Source organism: Lissotriton vulgaris, chromosome 7 (assembly GCF_964263255.1).
Source record: "Lissotriton vulgaris chromosome 7, aLisVul1.2, whole genome shotgun sequence".
In the NCBI taxonomy this organism is placed as follows: Eukaryota; Metazoa; Chordata; class Amphibia; order Caudata; family Salamandridae; genus Lissotriton; species Lissotriton vulgaris.
The window spans coordinates 1436751242-1436778929 of record NC_141695.1 but is presented as its reverse complement, the minus strand read 5'-3'; the positions used below and the strand labels follow the sequence as shown (position 1 = coordinate 1436778929).

At 43.1% G+C, this 27688-nt stretch overlaps 1 protein-coding gene across 1 annotated transcript in view; it reads left to right on the top strand.

Moving 5' to 3' along the window:
- The window catches only part of TGM2 (transglutaminase 2), a 134121-nt gene extending 119624 nt beyond the window's left edge, over positions 1-14497 (top strand). The window contains exons 12-13 of the mRNA XM_086932240.1: positions 7908-8044; positions 8743-14497. Coding sequence (XP_086788366.1) covers positions 7908-8044; positions 8743-8899 — 294 coding nt within the window. The 3' untranslated portion in view covers positions 8900-14497. The remainder of the gene's footprint in view (positions 1-7907; positions 8045-8742) is intronic.
- The last annotated feature ends 13191 nt before the right edge of the window (positions 14498-27688 follow it).

The window sequence follows — 27688 nt, the reverse complement described above, 5'->3', positions numbered from 1 at the left end:
TTCATATCCGCAATCATGTTGTTGATAAAAATGTCGAATGGTGCAACACGAAGTGTCATTGCGCCGGAAACACAGCAAAATTACAGAAAAAACTCCAACGCATCCAAAACGCATCAGCGAGACTCATATTGGACATCCCTCGCCAAGATCACATCACCGAACACCTAAAAGACCTCCACTGGCTTCCCGTCAACAAAAGAATTACATTCCGTCTTCTCACCCACGCACACAAGGCCCTCTACAATCTAGGACCCGAATGCCTCAACACTCGACTGTCCTTCCACAAACCCACCCGCCAACTAAGATCGTCCAATCAAGCCCTCGCCGCAGTCCCGCGCATCCGAAAATCCACCATGGGGGGCAGATCCTTCTCCTTCCTGGCTGCCAAGACCTGGAACTCACTCCCCACCCACCTCCGCCTTACTCAAAACCACATCGCCTTCAGAAAAGAACTTAAAACCTGGCTATTCGACAAATAATGAACCCCTCCCCCAAGCGCCTTGAGACCCTCTGGGTGAGTAGTGCGCTATATAAATGCACAAACTTGAACTTGAACTACAGGATTTCTCTAAAGAGAATCTTTATGTAGAGTAAAAATGTTGCCGTCACTTCTGTTCAAGATCATTATGCAGGTTCTCTGCGACTTCCTGACTGTCACAGTGAAAGACTTTTATGTTGCATATTGAGAAATCCGGCATATGTGACATGATTGTTGACATTGGTGTTCAGCTAGTCTTCGTGTGTCATTGGTGACCGTCATATACAACTTATGCTATACTGCTGCAGTGTTGTCAACAGAGCAGCACCGAAGAGAGATTCAAAAACAAGAGATGGAAAGTACACATTTCCACAAAACCCTTTTTGGCAGGGGAGATGGATTGGGGATGGTTCACTCTGTTCTCTCTCTCTGGTATTTTCTTTGTCACCTCCTCCATTTTTACTTCTGCCTGTGAAGCAGCTTTGGTTGTCTCGTCAGACCATTGTTTTTGCCTCAAAATGTTACTTAATATATATTCATAGAGCTGTTCTTGGTCAGTGAGCTTCTTGAATTGGTCTGTTAAGTTGTCATTCACATTTTGCTTCCGCCTACTGTGGCGTACAGCATGAAGTAGTGGGTCAGCCCACTTTACCCATTGACTCCCTTCACTTTCAGTGATTACACAAAGCCGGGCACATTGTTCACATAGACTTACAAATAGTTGCTTTCTCTTCAATTGCAAAGCTGGTTCAAAGTGCACTTCATTATATAATTTTTTTATATTAACTGTATGTTCTGGATATTTATTTTGCCTGCGCTCCGTTTTAAAGTTTGTATCATAGAATGTTTAAGTGACAATGTAAAATTGATGCTACCTGTGATTTGAGTTCTTGGTTGGTGGTGAGTTGCTCTTGCCTCCGTCAACATAATAATAATGATAAAATGCATGGTGCAACTGAAAGGATCGTTGTTTAAAAAAATCGCAATTTAAATAACTGCATTGATAAAAAACAAATTCGTTTTCTTTTGGCTTTTAAAATGTTTTAAAGTCTAAAACTGTGACATAAAGGTGACCGCAAGTCTGAATTTGCTGACTCAAGCTTAGACTGGTACTACTTGCTTTTCAACGTCTATGGAGGGTCAGGGCCCTTGTGTGTCCTTCCTGAAATTAATAATTATCCGTGGTCGCGCCATGGCTGCCACTGCAGCCTCTGACCACAGATCCCGATAGGACTCGGAGCATGCCATCTTGGCTTAACTGTACCCTCCTTGCCAGTTCTCACAATGTTGGCACACTCTTATCATATGTATGTGTGCCATAGTCAAGAACATGTCCTTCAGGAAACAATTCAACCAGACTTGTGATTGCAAGTGGTTAATGTTTAACCAAGGCCCAAGCAGAAGCAATGGTAGATTTGGCGTCAGTCAAGACCTTTTGATGTCCCTAAAATTGTGTAGATATATATAATAAAATTACCTATAGGGGCTTCCAGGCAGTTATCTTCATCCATTAGACTATTGTTGTGTTGCTCGCATTTTTATTCCGCCTACTACAGATATAGACGTGAGACAAAGGGTGATCCCACTTCACCCATACTAACTTCACTGTGAGTGACAGCATTGTACCTTTCTCAAGGAGCACTTCTGCACACAAAGTAGACTACAATGGCAATATGAAACTTTTGGGGCCAGAAAATGTTTTCGCTTTTTAACCATGTTTTTTGTCAGATTGGCAAGGGCCCAGGAGCTTCCCAAACGATAAAGTTCGCAAAAACCGTGACAAAACATAGGAAGCATTGACAAATCCAAAAGACTGGCTGCCAATGCCAGACTGATTGACTGCCTTTTCTCGTTGAAATCTGATAAGGAAGCTATGATGAATGATTTGGGCTCCAGGTTCCAGTTATCGATATCAGACACTGATCCGGTGACATCCCAAGTCCTGGGCGTATTTCTTAAAGTGCATAAAATTCCTTCTTAATGCTGTCCTTGACCATTCCACATCCTAACACAGCACCTGGGCAGACTGTTTATTTTTCTCCACCTTGGGACATATGTGGGGGGTCACAACTTGTGAATGAGCAAGTAGGAGATGAACATTCACAAAAATAAAAGTCGGCTTGGGTTATTTTGGGCAAGGGTGAACATCATTGGCTGTGTGATTGCTGTGGTTGTTTACCTTTTCACTGTACTCTGAAGCCATACCCAACCTCTGGCAATGCCACCTGCCACTTAGGGCTTGCCCCCACTTTGATTTCAAGCCAATAGCAGTGTATCTGGTTAACTCCAAGAGTGGTCGTACTCTGGCCTTTGAGTTAACCAGACTGTATCTGAACGCCCGGAGTTAAAACTATTTATTGTCTGGGAGACTATCTGCACCCCCCCCACCCCCCCACCTCCTCCGTCCTCTAAGCCGGATATGGTGGTTCACGGTTTGGCATGTTTACGCCATGGAAAACTGTTAGCTATTCTAGCAGTTAAGTTTGAAAAGATTTGGCAGCCATTTTGAAACTACGTGAAGGGTCAGTTGGGTGGGTTGGAGAAGGGTATGCCACGGGTCAAGATTAGAAAGAACAGGGAGCACTCTTAGAATGTCAGGCATCTCTTGGGAGATGAAGGGTGAACCGATGTTGAAAGAGAATGATGATCTAGCTAGCTCTAACCCGAAAGAATGTGGCATTATCGGGGTGGGGGGTCAGTTGTGTAGCAGTAGTCCAGTAGGCCCTGGTACACGCAAGGAAATGCCTCCATTATCTGCTGTTGAGATCAAAAAACACAACAATTTTCAGGGTTCAATGGCCTCCTTGGAGTTCTGGGCCCTGAGGCCACTGCACCTGCTGCACTAATGGAAGCTATGCGCTTGGGGCCGAACTGATGTTTGCCTGGCTAAAACCAATGATGGGAAATATGTCACTGGCTGTGAACCCATCAAATGGGAAGTGAAGAAAAAGATACTTGGAAATCGTCCAATTTCTAAACAAATGGAGAACTGCAAAAATTACCATGACTTTCGAGGTCATCTAACAATTTCACTTCCCCCTCCTGTCTTTTTTCTTAATTGACCCTTTGCTCCTTTCATTGCCTCATGTTTTTTTACTTTTCATCATCATCATAAGCTTTATTCGATAATTCATGTCGTAAAAGCTGTGTACATAAAGCACAAATATCACAATAAAACTTAAGCTTAAACCCGAATAAATGAATCAAATTAATACAACAAGATGTGTGTTAAAATACATCAAGGACTTAAAAATAAGAATAAAACATGTGCATAATGTTATTAGTTGACTATAAGAATTTCAAGGACCTTAAAACATGATCCCAACAAAACTAAAACATACTTCATTACCACAGATGACATAATTCTATATTCAGTTATTTGCGGGCAATAATTTAGATCTAATTAACCACATCCATCTTTAAAACTTTGCCATTGGTAGCACATAGTGAAGGGATGGGTCGGTACATACAATTCTCATGGCTATACTGGACGAACTGGTGCCCATATTCCTACAAGTCTGTGCCAGCCATACCTTACGGGGAGCGGGGTACGCGGGACATACAAACAGCACATGCAAATAAGTCTACTCCAAATCGGTGCAGTTAGGACATTTATTGTCGTCTGTAGCAGACCATTTGACGGTAAAAGGATTTTGAGGGTAAGCAGCGCACTCTAAATTGGAAGTACAATTTACAATCTAGGGGCTTAGAAATTACATCCCAATAAAGTTCGAGACTCGGGCAGAGTTTTGTCTGTAAAAACGTCCCTGTCAACGTTATACTGTCACTTCTTCTATTTGCATCTTGTTTAACCAGTTCCCAATATCTTTACTTAATTAAATTTCTTGGTGGGAACTGGGAGCTGTTGGGGTTTCCTACAGTGTCGACATGCCCATACTAGTTAAGAGACTTCTAACGTCACGCAGCCGGCTGATTTTATCGAAGACCTTCTGCAAAAGTAGCCAGTTATGGCGTACACCAGATTCTGCGCCAATAAATAATAGGGCTGGTCTAGCTTGTTCTACCAGTGCTTTTCTGTCTAGGTCATATCGCAGGGGAAGCATGGGAATATGCCACGGCCTGTGAACCCATCAAATGGGAAGTGAAGAAAAAGATACGTGGAAACTGTCCTATTTCTAAACAAATGGAGAACTTCAAAAATTATCTCGACTTTTGAGGCCATCTAACAATTTCACTTCCCCCTACTGAATTTTTTCTAAATTGACCCTTTGCTCCTTTCATTGCCTCATCGTGAGGTATGTGATGTTTTTTACTTTTCCTTTCTCTTCCTTGTTTTATAATTGTGCAAACCCAATAAATAAAGTCTGTTAAAAAAACATAATTTATCACCCATATTCAATTTGAGAACAAATTTCAGTAGCTCAGTGCCTGTACTGTTTTTCCATTGTAAGCTGTAATTTACAGTGGGGTCCATGCCTCCTCCCAGCATTCTTCCTCACTAGAGGTTCTCACATCATTGAAACATACCTCAAACTATGGCCCATGCCCGGTACGCTATAGATAAAATCTGTTCAGCCTCCTCTTTTGGGAACCCAAAGCAGCCATGGCAAAAATTCTCAACCAAGCCCCTCTCCCGTTGTTTCCTCGCTGCAATCTCTCTCTCTCTTTCCATCCATCCACTCTCACTCTTTCTTTCATCTCTCTCTTTTTGCTCTCTGATCACTTTCTCTCTACCGTCCCCTCTTTCACTCTCTCTTGAAGCCCCCTGTGGTTGATACAGTTCACCTCTGGGAGCTGCGAAAGTGGCACCAGGAGTGGCTCTTGGCTTTCAAAACCTGCCCCCAAGGACTTCAGCCCACCGGGGACATGCCCAGTGGAATAAATGGCCCGTCTGGCCCTGGTGGTGTTGCCTATTTGCCTTGACGGTTGCATCAAAGCCACTTTAGCATCATGCCCATAACTCCTCATTGGCGTAGGGCTGGGGTGTTCAAACGTTTTTAATGCTTTCTCCACCCCCCACCCTGTGCATACATTTAATCGAGGTGGGGTGTCCAGAATGACAAACATATTTTTCACAATTATATTATAAAATTGGCTGCTCTAAATATATTTGGCAATTTTATGTTCAACTAACCCTTTAAAAATTTAATTAAGCACATGATTGCAAACCTGTTATGGGAAGAGTGGTTTCCGTAAAGTGTAAAAGTATCCACAGTGTGATCTTTATCAGACACAGGGAAAGAACTTTTGTGGTTATATAGTCAGGACATGAGGGACAAAAGAGGTTTTATGTTGGACAATTACGGAATACCTCATTGCCACTCTCTGTGTTTTTTCACAAAAAAGCAGCACTGTTTTCAGCATGATGCACTCCTTGGCCAGTGCTTGATGCCTCTGCTTAGATTAACTCAGGCCACCAAAGTGGGCTAGCCCTAATTTGAAGGCCTTTGGCTTAGGGGCACCCAGGAGCAGCAGAGCATATTTTTAAACTATGGCTAATGCTCTTTAACCTTGGGTGAGACAAATAGGAGATAAGTTAACAGGGTGATGTTCGGACTCCTTAACTAGCAAAAACTGTCTCTGGGTCACTTAGACTAATGTAAAATCGCGAAAATGGGTGTAAATAAGATTCCTGCTTGCTTCTGTGCCTATTTGATGTTTGTTTCTGTGCGTGCTTCCTTCAGGGGCTTAGTGCAAATTGCACTTGCATCAGTTTTTGTGTAGTCTGTTACCACTACAACAATCTGGTGTAACTGACCTGTTGTGTACTGCAGCGTTTCCCTTGCTCATTTTTCACTATTATATGATTGCACTTGTTATATTTTATTCCCCTTATGCTAGTTTAATTTTAAAATAACTTTTTTTTTACTTTTGAATTTTTTTTCTTCTTTTGAAATTTTTTCCTGTTCAGAGCTGTTTATATTTTTGCACTTTATTTGCGACTGATTTGAAAAAAAAAACATTTTCTTTCCTTTAAGGGACGCCACCCTTTTGTTTTGGCCTTTTTTTAAACCAGGCCTAATTAGAGAATTTGTATTTGTTGCAGTTTCAACCCACCATAGTGAAATGTGGCTTGTTTATGGTCTGTCTTGACAGCTCAGCTGTCGCCAGACAATTATATGAGAACCACCAGGAGGGGGGCTTTGGCTCTGCCACCTGTTGGGCGTCAGGAGTACGTGTTTTGATTTGGCAGATTGTGTGCTTCCTCCAAAAAGTGCTCTGCCTCCAAACTACTGTGGTCATTTTATTTATTTATTCAGCTGCCTGTGTTTCAACGTTCAGGGCACACATATGCTATTTTAATGCTATTAAAGTGTCTTAGATGACTAGATAATTTTTGGAGTTTTTCTTTGGCAGCAGCACAACTGGGAGGGGCAGTCATTAACATACATGGATTTCTTTAGCTGTAGCTTGACCGTGCATTCATTGACCAAACCTATTGGCATTGTCAATGCTTGTTTTCCAGTGTTATGCCATCATCGGAGCGAATAACTGGATTTTTAAAATCTTGTTTTGATAATCACAGTGCATGAGGGTCCTTACCCTGTAAGATAGTTAAATGCTGATTGGCTGCCATGCATTTCATTATCAGGATAGGTCACATATCTAAAATGGCCCAGCACCGTCACGTGCACATGCTTGTACAGGACTAGTCACTTAGTTGGCCTCATAGTTTTCTATCGGGGGAGGGTGGGAGGGACATGGAATGCAACAGAAACTCTTTCCAGATAGTCTTATCGGAGTTAGTTCAGAACAGCCATTAAAGAACTAGAGTCTCTGCAGAGGGCGCTGTGAACAGTACAAATGCTGGCAACCTTGAAATGCTGCCCACTCAATGCAACCTAAAGCACTCAATGGCCAATTTTTTCATAAAATAAAACCCATTCCATCATATGCTGTATAATGTGCAAAATAATACAAATGTTTCTAGCTGAAACTGATCAAAAGCTATACAAAATAATGCATAAGAGATGCAGTGTAGCGCCCAATACATTATGAAAATTAACTAGTCACCTAACCATTTAAATATAATTCAAAGAGGCTAACTAGAATGATTATTTTTGTCATGATTTTGTTTTGAACCACTATTGACAAAAACTGTCTTTACTTGCTCCATTATTTAGTTAACTCTACCACATAATTTGGCCCGCCACTGTTCCGTTATTCCAGTAGTCCTGCATTGTTGATGTTGTCATTTTATTGAAGTGCAGCATTATACTGATGGATCTCTGGAGGTTAGGGGAGAGAGGTGTCTCCGGTCCATTGAGTCAATTTCAAAATAAAGAAAGACATAGCTTAGAGAATGTAGTTGATTTGGCAAAGCTGCCATAATGTAATCTAAGTATTCTCTAGTCAAAGGATGCCTACCACCATCGCAACCACTTTTTAGACCTTCGCTCCACTGCTGCCTGCAGCAAAGCAATCCAACTTTTTTTGTCTCATGTTAGATCTCTTTCTACCTGTATAGATTTTGGGAGAACCTGCACAGAAGAGGAAGCTGGTGGCAGAGATCTCTTTGAAGAACCCCCTGCCGGAGCCTCTGAATGGCTGTTCGTTCAAGGCAGAGGGGGCCGGCCTTACCGACAGCCAGGTGGTGAAGGAACTGTAAGTAACATCCTCTTCCTTCTAGGCTCATACTTATGACTCTTCCACTTGTTAGCAGAATGATCCATCACCCCATATTCTACACTGAAATACTGATCGCATTTGGCCTAAGTTGTCATATAGACTAATTCCAAATACTGAGTACCCATGAGGTCTGAAGGAAACCCAGAAAGAGGAAACTCTAGTAACCAAACTAATATGTTGTTCATTGTTGACCTGAATAAACAATTTGGTGTAATTTGCAGAGAAATGACTACATAAGAATAAGGGCTTAATTTAGATCTCAGTCGGCGGCTTACTCTGTCACAACAGGGACGGATATCCCATCCACCGAACTATAAATCCCCTAGGATATAATGGAATTCATATTTCAGCGGAGGGATATCTACCATTGTGATGTCTGTAATGTAGTATTTACATAAGACTCTGCAGCGAGGGTGGTGAGTTCACGCTGCCACGATCCCATTCAGTTGGGTGTTCTATACAGAATGGTCAGAGGGTCTAGGCCTTGCAAAAGCCCACTGATCACGATGCCTCCATTCTTTCATTCAGCACAACTGTAGATAATGCAGCAATAGCTCTGACTGTGTGAGCGATAAGATGTGCAACAATTACATAGCATTTAGTCTCTAATTGGGCTCTCTTTAGAAGTTCTTTACAGGTTTTTATTAATTTTTTATCTCTCTTTCTCTCCTTAGTGATTGCCCCATTGAGCCTGGTCAGGATGCGAAGGTCCGAGTAGATTTCGTCCCTCAACAGTCCGGCCTCCTGAAGCTGGTCGTTGATTTTGAGAGTGACCGTCTAAAGGCAGTGAAGGGGTTTCGAAATGTTATCATAGCTCCACTGCCTAAGTGATGGAAGGAAAAAAGACTGATTGTCGGTGGATCCAAAGAGACATGAGCCAAGACATCTATATACTTCACTTTGGAAAGACACTCAAGTGATTCAAAAAATGAAATATGCGCCAAGTAGAAATATAATGAATCTGACAGCAGAATGTGACAACTGACCTGAAGAAGATGGGTCTGATGCACCCTATCCATGCTTGTGAGATCTGTGGGGGCATTCAGAAGACCCCCTGCCTCACTATACTGCAAATGTTGCTTGTCTTTTCTACTGTGATGCCATTGTCCTGTTGTGAACACAGCAAATTTCACAAAGCTCTTTCTGGAAAAGCAAGCAGATGTTGCCAGACCTCATTTGGATCTTTGGCCCAATTGTCAATAGAAACAGATGATGATCATTCAATAGACGTTTGGAAGGTGCTGTAATGATTAGAGTGCTGCAATATAAGTCAACCGCGTGGATCTTATTGGTCTACTAAATATATGGAAGAAAAGCAAATTGCAAAAGCTTACAAACACAAAAACCTAGCATATAAAATGTTCATTTTCTTCTTGTGTGGGCAGTTATCTCCAACTCCTTTTTTCCACCAGATTCATTCTGTTGCAACCCAGGGGTATAGGCTGCTGGCTTTCTTAATCCATTGAGTGCTTCTTTGTCTATTGTGCTTGTTGGATGGGGAAAGGCCAAGTTTGGCCAACATCTTCTGTATTTTGACCATATGAAGGTCGATGATGTCATAGCTTTGTGATCTAGGTGACTCAAGAAACTGTTGCTGTGTTAAAGAACAGTGTGGAACCTGCTTAAGAAAGGAGAAGTGGTAAAAGCGTGAAGATTAATAATGGCCTTGGGAAAGCCAATAAAAGCAAATAACAGACCAGACTAGGGTTAGGAGGCTTTGAGAACATCTGATGAAGAGGAAGGGTATGTATTAACAACAGTGACTTCTTATTCTAGAGAGGAGTGTGGGGCTTCTCAGTCAAAGTGCGTAAGAGAGCGCCAGATCAGAACGTTTATTTCCACCTCATATCTTATACCAGTTAACCTACAATTAACCTTTGACAACCAATGCCATGAACCTGAGTACCGAGTTAGCCTGGTGGTCCATAGTCTCAGAAAGAGTGAATTGGGGTGTGCGGTCACGCAGAGGCCGGGAACAGATTTGTCTGGATATAGGATGAAGATTGTGGTTCATAATGGGGCTAGGGGGATTTGTCTACGGCGATTGAGCAGAGATAGCAGGCTTGGTGTTGGGCTATATGGCATGACACAACTAGAGGGCTTGTTGGGAAAGCCATCCTGGAGACGAAAAGGAAGAACTGCTTCTGGGATGGAGAGACAGGGTCTGCAATATATGTTTAGTGGTTGGTAAGAAACTGCTAGGACTGTTGATCTAGTATAGAGGATCTGCAGCTAGACTACATAGTCTGGTCTAGCATGGCTCCCTGCGACTGAGAAGAAAGAGAGTTGGCTTGGCTAAGGGCATGGAGATGGGATGTAGAGCAAAGGAATGATGTTCTTGGATTGAGGGCACAATGCTTTGATAGGGGGCCTGGAGCTGGTATTAAGAGGTTGGGGCTGTAAATAAAGCCATGGGACTGAGATGGAGAACAGTGGACATGGTCAGTTATCCGTGGCTCAGGTGAAAAGCAAGTAATTGAGATAAAAGCATTGGTCCACCTCTCGCATAGACAGCCTGGGGCAGGGTTATATGCCAAGGGGCTGTGATGTGCCTTATCCTGAGGATGAGGGTTTCAGACTAAGCTTGAGGGCCCAGGCCAGAGACAAATGACCCAGCTTATCAACATTTAGAAGGCTCACATGACCATGAGTCCACATTACCAAGGGTGGCAACACTCTCTGCACCAGCCTTAGACAGGAGTGTGCTATGTTTGCTGCTCACATTCTTTTGAAATATTTCCAGTTTTATAGACATTATAGACATTATTGTGGCTTACGTTGCCTGGGCACCTGCCTTCGGTCTAGCAAAAAAGCAGGGCATGCTATGTGCATACTGTGCCTTGTGCTTTTGGCGCGGGCACCCACCCACCAAATCCCACTGACATTATACCTCACACGCCGCCATTTTATCTTTCCTAGTACAATGCAGCAGTTACTAATCAGACAGTCTTAGCCGGTGGAAGAGACGACAACAAAAACAGTGTTTCCTTCCTGAAACTGGTGTTGCCGCTCCCTGCTAAAACGGCTTCTCCAAGGTGCATGACCTCAAACGACACCCCTGCACTTGAGAGATATGGCCGGTGTGGTGGCAGAGGATTCCATCTTCTTCTCGCTTGATCGGCAGGGGCGTGCACACAGGGCGAGGCCATTTGACAGTTTCACCCCAACCTCCTTCCGGTCTTAAAATATGGCATTGGGATAAGTGAGACAGCATCAATGAGAGAGAGCCAGAGCAATAAGCTTAGCGGTGGTTATTACACAATATCTGGATTTTTTGTGTATCTGAAATTAATTAATAAAAATATATAAGCAAAAGGAGAACGAGCAAGGGAGGCAACTGAGGAGGCTGTGCTGTAAGGGACAAACACTGTGGAGGAAAGACGATTTGAGGCATTGGCAAACTGGGCAATTGCCCAGGGGACCCCTACCTTCCAAGAGGCCCCCAGAGGAAGAAAGCTGTTCCTCTCTTTATCTCCCGTCTGTCTATTCCTTTATCTCAACCACTCACCTCTCTATGACTACCTTTACCTCTCAGCCTTGCTCTCTCTGCGCAGTGCGATTCGAGGAATTTTTTTGACCATTTGCAAGACCTATTTCAGCTGTTTTTATATGATCCCATCTCTGAAAGTATAGGTATAATTCAGTATTGTTTAGCATCATTTGGGCTTGATCAGCAGAAAATGTGTAACAAATTAAAACTTGCTGCAAACAGGGGTCCCCTAAGATATATCTTGCCCAGGGCCCCAAAAATCAATAATAAGATACTGTCCTGGAACGCCTTTTTGATGCTCAGTGTGATGGTGAGCAACTCAATCACTTGCTCTGTTAGGGTTAATCAGTCAAACAGGCGCAGTGAAATCTGAGGGATAGCTCTGCCATCGTAATAGCTCATACTGCCAGATTTATGCCATCTAGGCGGTAGTTCTGCAGTTAGTGTCCCGATCCTGATTGTCAGAGGCCGTAATTACTGTGTCACTTTGAGAGATGGTTCTGCTGTCTGAGGCCAGAACCTGCAAGCTCTGTGCAACTGAAAGGCGGCTCTGGTGCCTGAACTCAAATGAACAGTCTTCGTCATACAAGGACTAACTCTCCTGCCAAATTGCTGTCCCTACACTACACATTCCTACGTTCGGTTCACCACACTTAGATTAGGGGTGAAGGGTTTAATGCGCCTCTTTAAAATATAGGGATCAAAACAATATCATTCCTTAGCTGCCGGAAACCCATGTTTAAAAGCCACCCATTGCCTTGTGTTCGCCTTCCCTTCAGATCCAACCCCCACTCTTCGTCTGCATTGCAGCCATGCCCCGTCTGTGGCAAGTCAAAGCTATCACGATGGCGCTGCAAGCCCAGGGACGTGTGGGAGGGGACGGGATTAAGCAAGGACCTAAAAATAAATAAATGCACTCCGGCTCTCAGGCCTGGCCTTCTGGGGTCACAGAGTTTAAAGCGCTGCTTAAGCCTCAGCTGGCGCCAGAGCTTAGCATCTCTGTGCAGAGAGAACACCCCTTCTGGGAGAAATAAGACAGTCCTATTTCTGGTTTGGAAAATAGACTTCTGAAGTATTCAAGCGTACTATAAATTTGGAAGTGAAATAACAAGATTCCAGAGACGTTTTAAGGCATGGGCACAGAGGGCAATTGCCCCCCCCCCCTCCCCCACCTACAAAAGTGAACTTCCTCTCTATTAGGTGTCTAATCTATTTCTTCCTCTAAACTCTGACTCTCCTTCTCTACTCAATTTCATCCTAAAGGCTTTTGGGGCCTGGGCAAGACCTGTTTCAGCTGTTTTCGTGATCATGTGAACGTTTAACAAATAATACCGTATTGTTTGCATCATGTAAGCATGAATTACCAGGAAATGAGTAATTACATTAAAAATGTGTTCTATACATGGGCCCGCAAAAGATGTCTTGGCTCTGAGTCAGAATATGACAATGAGCAAGAGTCCTATTAAAGTGGGACTGGGCCCACACCAGCTCAAGCAACATTGTTCAACTAAGTCCCCACTGTTCCTGCCCCAAGGAAAATGCCCGATAGAATAAATGGCCAATCTGGCCCGCGCCGCTGGCAGGCATGCCAATTCAGATGGGGCTGCTGTGTGATACACATTTTTTAATTAACTTATCGCAGGGTTATTCAGTCAACAACCCCTGTTACGGGATAAGCTGGAAACTCCTTTACAGAGAGGTTTCCAACTCGTGTATAAATGTTATGCACAGCTGGGTTCCAACTAAAATCTCCAAGTGAAATGGAAAGTGCAATGGGTCCTAAACTCCCCTCTCCAGGGCGCTTCCACTACTCCCTATAGGATCACATAGTGAAAATTGTTCTAGGTTTGCAGGTCTGCAGATGGAGTTAGAAGGTCCTAATCATTTAAGATTGTCTCATGAAATATTAAGTTAAAGGAGAGCAAATGATTGATAATAAACAATATATGGAGGAGAGTGGCCAGGAACACACATAACAATATTATTGTATTTGGAAAGAAGATGAGTAGAATAAATGATAAACTCATCTCCACCCAAAAAAATATTGGCGGGGCAAGAGGCTAATGGTTATTATAAATGGTTATTACACCCAGCTCCCAATAGTGGCTGCTGGTACCCGTAGGCGGTGTTTGCTGCCACTCCTCCTGCATGCGGAGTTAGGATGCCCGTAAAAAGGTAACACTGGTATTTCTGCGCTAATCCATCCATTACTGCACCTGGGTGATAAGCTGGTACTGCTTATGTAATGGGGATGAACGGGTTTTGCCACCAATTCCACTTGCCATAGAAAATTTGTCACCGACCCCCCCCCCACAAGGGGGGCATGTCTGATGGGTCCGGCAGAGGGGAGGCTGGACCTGCTGGAGCACCAAGCATGATGACACAATGGAGGCCATTGGATAAGCACTATACATTAATGTGACAGCTGTATGGGGGCCATTTTAGGATGGGCAGCAGCGATGAAGGGGAGTGGCCCATTATTTGTGTTGTCACTCAAGCAAAAACCCCTTGAATAGCCCAAAACCAGGCGATGCCTTCCTGGTACACAGCCCTGTATATTTAGCTGATTTTATTGAACATTGATACATCTTTCAAAATAAATAGGATCATTTTGTAATCAACTGTGAGACATACACCGGTACCAGAGGTTCCCACATTGTTAACAAACTAATTTGCTACGCAAGGACCCCAGGAACATTAAATAATGTCCCTAACTAGCGGTTAAGACAATCCTGAGTGATAGAGAGCATGGTTGTTCGATCAGTGTGAATACATTTGTTAGTCTGTGAAACTGGAAGTATAGTTTCTGCATAATGTTTTCTTTATATTTGTGTTCCAATAATTTCTACTTGTGCTGTGTGTGCTGCCACGCTTAAGTCTGCTGTCGTACAGCTATGTATGCTTTGACACTAAAATAAAGATATTATTTTTCACTTTTATATGTAGTTTATTTACTTCAGTGTTTTCCTTATATACAGGGGTACAGCAGGTATTGTATTGTATTGTAATTGCATTTATATAGTGCTTAGTACCCCTGATGAGGCGTCGAAGTGCTTTTTCGGCGAGCAGCACGCTACTCCGGAACCCATAAAGGATTAGTGGTGAATTAGAATAGGGAAATATAAAAGGAATCTGAGTGGTGGTGGAGGTCTGAGGGGCACACAACACCCACAATTATAGCTGTTCCTTACTATCAAACCAGGGGGTAAGGGGCCTGTTTTCCTTGCGCTCACCAGGGCCTAGTGCACCCTTGCAAGGTCAAGATCTCCTCACACGTATACTCTGCTGTCCGACTAATTGTTTGACTCTTTAAGTCCTGGGTTTAAAGTTCATATCTTCTTACCTGACAACATTCTCTTCTCTGATTGGCTGGAATGACCATGACTGCTATTCACAAGGACATCCTCTTAGTCTGTTATCTCAGTAATGGGGACATGAACTTGGCTGGGTAATTCTTGATCACATACCAACAGTATCCAAGGCATCTCACTGAGGTTGAAAAGCCTACATGCCTGAGGCTAAATTTTAAATTCCAACGGTTACGTGTCAATGAGGTTGACCATTTACTGTGGTCCTGACGGTCAATACTTTCCTAATGCACCTCAACTCTTTTTACATTTGATTTTGACGCCCTCTGTTTATCCGGATGCTCGTGGTACTATCACCCTTGTGTGGCCTTTTTAGTTTGGTGCTGTAGGTGTAAACATTTGTGCAGGGTTCCAGAAATGGTTTACAAGAACCAACATTGACTTTACCCTTGCATCACGACTAACCGCATATCAGTGCAAGAATGACACACTAACCTTCTTTTACACAAATGGACGAATTGGGCGGGACGAGTTGGATACAGAGCTTTAGTGGTGGGACAGAAAGGTGCTCCCATTCGATTGACCTCAGTCAGTGCAGTGGCTTAAGAGTTCCTTGGGTAGGACTCCACTCACCTTCTTTTTCCTTCTGAGATGCACACAACAAGCTCCACAAAAACTAACTCCTGAATGACCAGGAAGTGTACAGCTCTCCGCTCAGCTTACAGTCCTCTAATGTCAGCTCTCCCCAGTGTTTGAAGCATGCTAGGGCTGAGCCCTGGCAAGGCAACAAATCTAACATGGTTCCAGGACCCCTATTTCTGTCTTTTGCAGGATGATGGAAAAAATGTGACTGTCACTCTTAGGAGAAGCAATGCAATATCACCAGAGGTGCCCTTTTGAAAATGGAAAGAAGCGACATGGATGATATAGTTGTTTATCGTTGCTGTCCCTAAGATGCGCTTTAATTCCAGATGAATAACCAAGCTGTCCATTTTGTACACATGACTCACCAAGGGTAGCAATAGCAATCAGTTAAGATGTCACTTACTTTTAAATGTACCCTCTCAAGTGGTTAATTGCTTATAGACAGGGCCACTGGAATTATGCAATTGTGCGGCTGCAGCATTTTCATAATTATAGATTTGCCGCATTTGCCACATAATCCATCATCTGCTGCATAATCTTCAGATTTTAATCAAAAGAAAATGTGTTTCGAGCCCAAACGGCTTAAAAGTTACTAAAAGCACAGCAACACATATTTTTGCCCAGTGTGAAGGCCCTTTGGAAAGGTTGCGTGGTCACCTTTCCGTTTATTCCTATATGTGCCTGTTAAACTGGTACTGAGGTGCAACTAATAACCATACAGTGTCAACAAATGTAAAAATTGCAAAATTATGAAGTAATACTGTCACAAAATGTGCAGCATTGTGTCGCACAATTTGTCTTTTCTTTTTGCAGTGGACTAGTGTGAAGCTGAGTGTACAGGTAACAAATGGGCTGTGCCTGCAGAGGAGTGACAGGTTGATGTGAAGTAGTGTCTGCACTTCACTGATTGGCTCTATGCCTTCAGGGGAGTGTCAGAGGGGTGTGAAGTGGTGCCTGTGGGTGACTGATTGGCTCTGTGTCTGTAGGGGTGTGACCGAGTGCCAACAGGCGCCTGTTTGGTTCGGTGCCTACAGTGGAGTGCAGAGCAAAGCTGGGTGACAGGCAATTGCAGCATGGCAGGTTAGCATTGCTGGTTTGTGCTCTGAAAACCCAAGGAGAAGGATTTTTCCTGGGAGGCCCCAATGTTAGAGGACCCAAAAGAAGATGTGATGGTACTGTCAATAAGGACCCAAGTACTTGAAAAGACGGCACTGTGTTCAGAGCTGCTGGAGAACCAAAAGCAGGCCTGGTAAAAATGCTCCCTTATTCTTCTTGCACTATCGCTCTCTATCACTCTTTCCATTCTCACTCTTTCTGTTCTCCATCTAAAATCACTTTTTCTCTCTAGCTTCCTTTACCCCTCCCTTTCTCTCTCTCTTGAAGCCTCCTCATGTCTGCTGCAATCAACTTTAGGGAGGTAGGGAAAGTGACAGGGGCACTAGGAACTGGGATTTCAAAATCAGCCTTCAAAGGTTCCAGTCCACCGGGAAATTGCCCTATGGAATAAAAGACCTGTCCAGCCCGGACTATGCTGACTCAAACTAACAGTAAGCAGCTTCCTCGGGTCCCCCCTCAGCCTAAACTTCACCTTAGTTTTTCTTTCTTTCTTTCTTTATTTAATTGAGGTTTTTGTAAGCACTGCATGCCGCAAAAAAGCACTGCAGTTTGCAGGTGCTGGATGGGAACAAGCAAGAAATGCACAGATCAAGGGCAATATTAAGGCTGGTGGGCTGGAGCCTGGGAGGCCTGTTTTGAAAGCCTAGGGCCTTTCCTAGGGCCTCTGTAGAATCGGACTGGTTGTAGTGAGCACTGGGCGTTTTCCTGGTGGGCCAGAAGATGGTGGCCAGTTATGGAGCAGTTGGGGCCGTTATTTTTGTTACTGGCGGCAGGTTTTGCAGCAGTGCTGCAATATTGGCTCCCTGTAACAAAATCACAAAAGCAGCAGCAGTGTTTTTCACCAGCACCTCCCCCCGCCACAAGGCCCATTTCGACTTCATTGCCAGGGCTGGTTTGCATTCTCAATCCGGCCATGGGCCTCTGTCACATTCCCCAGCTCCCCAATGTTATTTGAAACAAAAATAAGGGGCTTCTAGAGACAACACACATTTGCAATGCAATAGGTCTCGCATTTATGCAAGTTTGAGCAATAGACATTGCAAATAACAACGCCTTTTATTTTTGTTCTCGTTACTAAAACATAAAAAAGGCATTGTCATTTACAATGCCAATAGCTTAAACTTGCATAAATGCAAGACCTATTGCATTGCAAATGCTTGTTCTTCTTATGTTTCCCTTGTTTATGTTGTGCAGTCTCTGTAAAGTACTCTGATACCACCAGGTGTAGCATGGGTTGCCAGTGCCCGGGGCGAGGCAAGTATCCTTCCACTTTATTTCAGAAAATGTGCGCCCATATTAAAATTTTGCGCCCCTAATAATTTTACACCCGGGGCAACTGCCCCTATGACCCCACCCACGCTACGCCACTGTTTCGCACTAATTAAAACTCGAAAAATAAAAGTAAATATGCAAGCGTTATGGTATAACAGTGCAGTGAGAGCGCCAAATCACTGTAATTGCAACTGTTATAAAAACGATCAAATCCAGCCCTTGTTTTGCTGTTGTGTGCTTTCAGATTGACAACGAGGCCAAGATCAGTGCTGATGGCATAGGCAATCTTAGCACAGCTGGTCGGGGGACGTAAAGGACAGTTTGTTCAAACACTGCAAATTTCTGCTTTAAGACTAAAGTAAAGACGGTTTCAAGCAGTTTTCTTTATTCCTGTCCAATAGGCAAAAAATCCATGTGGTAGAAGGAGGTGGCTTCGGGGAGAATGTATTATTTGCTCCAATTAAGTTCTCCTCTTCCTGGTATGAAAACAGTAATTAGATGTACAGAAATCCTCATTTCCTCTGCTTTTGTGTCTGTCTTTAAATATAACTTTGTTAGTGACGTATTACTGTTCAAAGACGTGCTCGGCATCCTAAGGAAATGTATTGTGCAAACATTTAATCGCAGAGAATGTGTATTCGCACCCTAGGTAGGACATACTACATTAAGAAAAAAGATTCAACTGAATAAAAAGATATATTTTTAGAGTAAATCTCGTCAAAGTATTTCCTCATCTTTGCATATAGTTAATGTTGTTTGTTTACTGGTATAGTAATTGTGTGATGCTAAGGCACAGTTTACCAGAGACAAATACAACTACACTTAACTTTCACCATTTGATGTTCCCGGGACAAATGCTGTGGCACATAGTAACAAGCTGGCTCCGTGGAGACGAAGGGGGGAGGGAAACTGAAAGCACGTGATCCGTGCGCTGCCAGCCTTCGGGGACAGGAGATGTGCACGCGTACAGGGTGCACATCTCCTGTCCGTACGCGTGCACATCTCCTGTCCGTACGTGCCACTTCCTGTCTCCCTTCGGGACAGAAAGCGGCAGCAATAGAGTCTTGCAAGGCAAAGCAGCGCATGCGCTGCGTTCGCTAGCGAGACCTAAAAAAGAGAGAGCGAAGGAAAGTCGAAAGAAAGTGACCAGAGAGGGGAGAAACAAAATTAATGGATGGAAAGAGAGATTTTGCGAGGAGTCAAAGTGATCGGGCTGGTTTTGGATCAGTCCTGCCCTGGCAACAGTTATTTACTAAGCTTTGCCTGGCTCTTGCGTGGCACTTCAAAACTTTAGGCTGCACTGGCAGGCTTTTATAACAGTAAATGAATCAACCAATGCTTAATGTTGCTTTGCAAAGCGTAAACATCTGTGCAAATATTTTTTTCCCTTTGCAAAAGTTGCCTTCTTGTGGGGATGATGGTACTCATTGTAGTGAAGCAGAATAGCACTTTGTACTTACATTCTTCACCTGACAAAGTGTTCAATACAAGAAAGTCAAACTAGAAGTTACAGAGATACAACACATCAATGATGAGGCGATAGGATTTCGGTTCCAGCAGGCAAGCAACAAGAGTAGGACACAATTTGGAAAAAATATGGATAAAAATAATAATTGACTGCTCACAGACAAAAACAGGTGATGCTGGTGTGCATTTACCAGCATGTTTTATGTTTAAGTAAACCAACTCCATGCACTGCGGACTGTGCCACAACCCACTCTTTTAGCAACAGATTGTTCTTCCCTTTTCTCCAAAATCGCTTCATTCAAAGCATCCTGAAAGCCCTCATTGGATTCCCTCCTCTCCCTTTGCCCAGGCCCACTCTATCCATCCCTTTCTAACTTCCCATACAGAATTCGACCCTGTCCTCAACTCTGTTTCCGCTCACCCTTCACTTAGGTCTCCCCATCACTCACCCATTTTCTGAACTGAAAATTCAAGGTGGGCAAGTCACAGAAAGCTTGAGCCCCCCTTGAGCCTGAAGCCTGGCTCTGATTCAGCTTGAGGTTCTGTTGGAACCTCAAGCCCATGTTGAACCAAGTTTTCATGTGGCTTCTACCTACCACCCTCTCGCTACACAAGGTGTGGTTAGTGTGCCAAATCTGGAACTGGGAGGCTAGGCTCAAGTCTCTGTGCCGCTTAACATCCTGTGATTATAGGCGAATCAGTTAGTGCCAGATGTACAAAATCACATGTTTGCAATTTCCTAATCACTAATTTTAGCGACTCTCCATTAGCAAATTGCAAACTGCAATGTACAACAGTGTGTTTGACACTGTTAGAGATTAGCAGTTGGTCGCAATTGGACCTGCCTCGTCAATATTCAGGAGGGAGGTCGCATTGTAAATTCTTTTCGCCCAGCCAATACGTGTTTCGTTATTAGGGGAATACCCTGCGACTTTTTCAGGGCTAAGGAACATAATAATGACAGTTTTAAAATTTGACAGGTTATGCAAATGCAAACCTGGTGAATAAAACATTTAACCATCGCATAGTGTATCATCACAATGGAGGAGGCGCGGGTATTCCCCTTACGACGAAACACGTCTTGACTGGGTGAAAAGAATTAAAGACAAAGGTCTGAAAAAAATAACACACTTTTTCATTTGTTTTGTATAAATCATTGTAATTTTCGGTTAAAATGTATGTATGTATAAGCCAAAGACTGTTCCTAAAGCTACAGTGACTCTGTCACTGAGGTCACAGGACCCTAGAGGCCTGTCCACCTCACTCATTGGTACCACTATTGGCCTTGTTTCAGCACTAGTAGTGCAACTGCGCATGGATCGGCAATACAGGATTTGCACGCACACCAAACTAAGTTTGCAAACGTCACGGTCTCTCTGCTTCATGCTCAGCACTTTTAACATATGGTGCCAGCTTTGGGGCCATTGGACTTATGCAGCAATGGAGGACAAAATTATGTTGCGGTGTTTGATTAAATTATGCAGCAAAAAAAGGCTGCAGCGTAGGGCGGTACATTTTCTGATACATTATTATTTTGACATTTTTACACATACTAACAGTCTCTGCAAAGATTTTGCCTCATTAGTAACAGTGTAACATACAAATGCTGCAGTGAGAAGGGTGACAAGTCAACCTTTGCAAAGGGCCCTCCACTTCTCAGCAACACAAGTCACATTTTTCAGTAACATTTGATCCATTTGCGCTACAAACTATTTTTTTGCTTAAATGGTCAGTTTATGTAACAGATGTTGTATTATGGGGCAAATATGACCGAGCTCTAATTATGTGGAAAACATTTTCAAACTATAGTATTTTGCCATTCTTGCTTGAAGTGTTCTTGTGGAAAAAGGGATAAGAAGTGCTGATGACAGAAACTGCATTGCCACGGAGGCAAATGACTTGTGATTCCACTTTTAAGTGTAAGTGAGACATTCTGTGATTGGAAACATATCCCACTTTCAGGATGTATTTTAAAGTCAATAACTCATATTAAACCTTAAATAAACATGTGTATCCATTGGTTGAATTAAATTACGTAATAAGCTGTAACTGGTCAGTGAAATGCCAAACAAATACTAAAAATCAGGATGCTTTGCTCTTTCTGGCCAAACCTCTGACTCTGCCCACTGAACCAATCCTCAAGTTATTCCTGCCCATGATTCTCCGCTCACAGTTCCCTTACTCCCTCCCCCCCCCCACACTTTGACCACTGATCTCAGACCCCTCCCAGTCACTGGGAACTCTGGCACACAGCATGTGTTTAGTTAAGTGATCCCAGTCCCTCCCCCACCCCTGGACCACTGCCTGGATTCATGCATGCTGGATATCTTTTTAAGAAGTATCTTATGATAGTATGTAGCACCGCCTAAGCCTCAGGCTTCAGACACCGTGCACTTGGGCAGGGCTTCAAATCCTGACTTCCTTCAGAACAAGGTGGTTGCTCCTTGGGAGAGCTCCTTATGTCTTTCTACTTTGGTTACCATACATTATACACCAAAGTGCGAGAGTGTCTAGTTTTAGAGGGCAAACACTCAATTATCGATAGTGGTGTAGGCCTCCCACACTGCGGTCCACCTCCCTGTCATACCTGCCCAAGAGCTGGTAACTTATAACTGAACTTCTGTTTTCCTTTAGAATAATTATTCTGTTGATACTGTGTTCTTTGTAAGATTTAGGAATAGGTGCCAAGTTTATTTATCCCTGGTGCTTATCCCAAACAATACTGGTATATTAATGGTAGCCAGAGCGGAATCTTACCTCTGAAGTGTTTAATGGCTAAAACTAATTCTAGTCGGCATGCCAGCCCGCATCCAGCCTTCCGAGTATACAACATAATTTTAACCAAGTTGCATCTACTGATCATGGTTGTAACATGGGGCCCAGTGTTAGGTGCTTTGTGGAGCACTACTAAACAGTTTCATTGCCATGCTGTCTAAGGTGTAAGTCTTCAACTCCATGGCTTCCGGAAGCATAGCTCTCCTCTCATTTGCTTCAGTGGTATCATCTAAGTAATCTGAGAGACATCCCATGTATCTGATTGTTTATTTAAATTGGTCTCTCTCTTTCATTTCTGAAATACTCTAGTTTGAGAAGAAAGGGGGCTATCTATTCACTCTGTGTACACATCAGCAGGGAGTCAGTGACTTCAACCTTGCGGCGGCTAAATAAGCAGGCAGGCAGCAGGAGAAGCCAGGAGCCACAAAATATGTTGATTGTGGCCAAAGAAAAGTGTTGTCAGGGTTGTGTGCATGTGTTTATGTTTAGTGCATGTGAGCAGTGTGCTATGTTTACGGATGCATGTGAACTGCCACTTGTGTAGCCAAATGAAAATCTTGTATTTGTATTTATCATGTGCGCACACTGTATGTGCACAAATATAGCGTTTGTTGCCATGAGTGTGTCTATATTATGTGTACATCTCCACTAAACTGATTAAGTTAATAATTTGTACGTTACATGTTCCCAGCAAAGCAGGATTTATGTTTGATTGGAAAACGCCTTTTGTTGACCGCCCATTGCCTGTCCTACCTCCCCGGCCCTACCATCCTCCCTTCTCAGCGATGGTGAGAAGTGCAGGCTCCCTTTAGCCAAGCTGCTGGTTATTTAATTACACTTCACAGTGCATCAGTGCAACACCACCTCAGCATCAGCGCAGCACCAGTCAGCATTACTCAACTCCATTTCTAAATCACCTGAGTAGCACCTCTGCAGCATCACGCAGCAGTATGAGCACCTGAGCACCACCGCAGCATCAGCAGAGCACCACCTCAGCATGACTCAGCCCCAGCACAGCACCATCTCAGCACCAGTGCAGCACCACCTCCGCACACGCGCAGCACTAGCTCTGCACCAGTGCAGCACCACCTCCCTACCCGCGCTGTTTATGGTTGTCGTCCCCCCTCCCCCCATAAAAAAAAGAAAGCTAGAACAAACAAGCAAAGAACAGGTAGCAAGAATTTACCAGCATTTCAAGAACAAAAAACTAGAAGACATTTTTAATGTTAATTCTTTTTAATAGGGTTGTTCATTTTTACATAATATCTTCTTTGTTATATATAAAATAAAAAAAATGCTTGCAACACTTTTTTATTATTATAACTTTTCAACATGCTGCATAGCAGCAACACTGCTCTACAACATAGCTTAAAGACATTGGCAAAGCCAATAGCTCTGACTAAACACTTACAAGGGCCAAAAGGCGAGACCTTTTTGGCTATGCCAATGCTTGCCTTCGTTATGAAATCAATTTTAAATATGTTAGTTCAGCATATCTGTTGTACAAAAACCTATTGTATTTAACATTGCTCTATAAAATTAAGGCTATGTACAGGGTTTGCATGACAACTGTCTTGTATCTTAGTTCATCTTTAAAAACTAGCACTTTTAATAGATACTTCTCAGTGCAGCGCTACAACGTGACATACTAAAATCAAAGCTTCCACATATTGAAGCAGTACACTTTTTTTAATTTTGAAGAGCTAAAATATGTTATGGGATGTTTGTTGTATGATTTACATAGCAAGCATTTTCAGGGCTCCTGCACAGACTTTAAGAGCCGAGGCAGAGGCTTGGCTCTGGCTCGGCTCTCCCCTCCATATTTATTTGTTGGCTTGCCCACCACTACTCAAAACGATAACCTGGATGCTTCTTTAGCGAATCGCTACATAAAAGTACTGGAGCCACCTCTCACTAAATCATACAGGTCTTGTCCACCTGCTCAAAAAATCCTGGGTGATAACGCGACTCTGGAAAGCCTGCCCATTATTTCCTCTCCCTATTGCCAACATCCTTCTATCCTTCAACAGTTTGTCCTCTTAGCTCACCACAATGCAGCCCCTGCGGTCAGGCTCTTTGACACTTCAATCAACCGAGGCTGCTCTCACACATCTCCAGTTTTCATTTGACTGTCCACCGCAACTACATGTCTTCTATTTTTATACTCCAAGATATCTCGGGCCTTTGATAAGACTCCTTTACAACATCACACAGTAACCCTGTCCTCGTTGACAGTCTCTGGAACAGTAATCAGTGCTTAATTTGAGCCGGTGGGGGCCAGCAGCACTCTTTTCTTGGGGCCAGGAATTATGTTTCATCTTCAAACTTTGATCCAGAACAAACTGGAAAAAGATAAAAGGGGGAAGAAGTAGAATGATATAGAGAGAAACTAGTGTCTGAGGGAGAAAGCAGTGATGAAGAAGTACCTGCAAGAGTGAGATAAGTGTAAGGGAGGGTTTAGTGGTGTATGGAAAATCAAGACTGGATTGGTGGAGCCAAGACTTCACAGCCTTGCTAGTCGGCACCCTAAACAATTGATAACACCAACTGCAGGATTCTGAGTAAAAATGTATCATTCTCTTACATATGAAGCACTGGTTCTCATCAATGTCTGCCTCCTCCATTACCATGAGACCCTCGAAGTCTACACCCACCACTCTACCTGTAGGCAATCTTCTCCACTTTAAAGCATCATCTCTTTAGGATAATCTTATCTGGGTTTCAAAGTTATTAGTTAGCACTGGATCCCCCAAGTGCTCACCTTCTCCTCCATAGACTCTCTCATCCAAGCCAAATTAACTGACTTCTGCTGCATTGTCTGCATCTTGAATATCTACACCATAATATCAATGGGCCACAATATCTATGACCAAATATCAAAAATGAATATTGACAGGTAAGTCTAGATTTTTTTTATACATAACTCCACATATATGTACCTTGGCAATATATGTATGTATATATATGTATCTATATTCTCTACATATATATATATATATATATATATATATATATATATATATATATATATATATATATATATATATATATATATATATATATATATATATTGTATATATTTGTATATATTTAAGCTACGTTGATGTAGAGTTTCGAATACTGAATCTAAACTTCCCTATATGCTTTTACCTTTCGATATTTAGTTCCTCTATATTTTGTCCTCGATATTCTCGTACCAGGACATTTTGGGGGTCGATATTTAGTAGTACAACCCTTCCCACTAGTTCTCGTTGGATGCCCAGGTTATGCCTGGGCCCACCTCTTCCAATTGTGCCCCTTACACACAGCTGTGACTATATTTTACTCTCATGTCTCCCTCAGCCAAAGCCATAAACTAGGAACAGAGCTGTGCACGTTGACAGCTGTATTGCCTGATTTTGCTCCTCTTCTTATTCCACTTGAATGTTTGTAACATGAACTTCATTAGTAGATGTACATATATACATACAAGTGTGTTAGGTTTACACACGAGTAACATGAGCAGCAGAATGATTGTCCTCATACTGAACTTAGCCAGCCTAAGTTCATAAGGACACATAAGGCCTGCAAAATTAAAGACTTAATGGCTCGTAGAATATATGGAAATTCATATTGTGTCTTTTAAATATGTATGAATATCTTTACTTACCTGTATAGCTTTAAAATACATGCATATTTTTACTTACATGTCCCTATAGATATACATTCTTAAAGGTAGTAATTATAGAAACGCCAGTCATGCCATGTAATGTGGGTATGTTTTATTTTCCAAAAAAAGAAACAATACTGTATAAGCCCAAGAATATACAAAAAATATATTTTTGACATATTTAGACTAACAGAGGTCCGCAAAACACGAATCTGGACCTTGCACAATACAAATAGAAATAGGACGACTGTGATACCTAATCACAACATGTCTGGTACCCAACAAAACACTGACTGGACAACTATAAACAAAGGGGCAGTTCCTCCCACTTTTTATTTCATCCCGCTCTCTTTCCATATAAAACTCGGCTTAGGAGCTATGCATAAGAACTGGAAAACGCTGGGTTTTGAATGTATAAAAAAAAATATGACAAATTATTTGAGCGTATATCACGTTGTCGATTTACAGCGAACCCATACTTGCAATAATAATGGTATAAGTGTTTTGTAAAGTATGGAAGACTGCATGGATTTGATCTTCCTGCAGACAATGTTAGTTTTAACATCTGGGAAATCAAGAGTAAAAACCAGGCCAGCAGAGCATAAAACAGGCCTGCAAGGAACCAAACAAACAGTCCACGCATTGACTCTCAGACCACCCCTTCAGACACAGCCCAGTTGCTCTATAGCCTGGTCCAAACCTAGTAAAAAATTACCCTTATGCTGCATTCCCATTAAGTGCTTTAAGTGGGATGATAAAGGCGGAGGGGGCTTTAGAAGGAGCATGGCGAAAGACGTGTAACTAAGGACTCCTTTCTAGGAGAAATTGAGTACGTGGCTTAAAATGCGCAAACTAAAATCCTGTGCTGCTATTGCATTCAGACAACAACCAACAAATTTAACTAACACAAGCCAGCTCTATTGGCTTTGTCAATGCTTGCTTGCAGCGAGTCAGACACCTGCTCTAACTCTCTGAACCAACAGAGACCAGATGTGGAGTACCCCAGGGATCCTCCTTCAGCCCCACCCACTTCAACATCTACATGGCCCCCCTCCCAACCATAGTCAGAAACCACGGGCTCAACATCGTCTCCTACGCCAACAACACCCAGCTCATCCTCTCCCTCACCAAGATGCCCAACATCACCAGGTACAACTTCCAAGAAGGGATGAAAGCCGTCGCCACTTGGATGAAGAAGAGCTACCTGAAACTAAAGTCAGAGAAAACAGAAGTCCTCATCCTTGGCTTCACCCTCTCAGCTTGGGATGACAGCTGGTGTCCCCCGCCCTCGGAAACCCCCGAACCGACAGACTACGCACAAAGCCTCGCCATCATACTCACTATGACCGCCCAGATCAACGCTGTATCCTCAACCTGCTTCAACACTCTCCGCATACTCTGAAAAACATTCATATGGATCCCCTCTAAATCCAGAAAAACGGTTATGCACGCCCTCATCACTAGCAGACTGGACTATAGCAGCACCCTCTATGCCAGAATCAACAAAAAACTCTTCCGCAAGCTCCAGACTGTCCAAAACATCACAGCCAGACTGATCCTAGACATTGCCTGTTACAACCACCCAACACCTCTGCGATCTCCACTGGCTCCCCATTGAAAGAAGAATAACCTTCAAGCTCCTTAAGCACACATACAAGGCCCTCCACAACATCGGACCAGCATACCTAAACAACTGTTTCTCCTTCCACGCACCCAAAAAAAAAACCCAATCAGCTGACGTCTCTCTGGCCACCATACCACACATCTACAAGACCAAAACGGGGGAAATTCCTTATCCTACCTCTCAGCCAAGACCTGGAACGACTTTCGCCTCCACCTCTGGCAAAGCCCTACACTGCTCCAGTTCGGAGCTGCCCCCCACCCCCCGCACCTTGAGA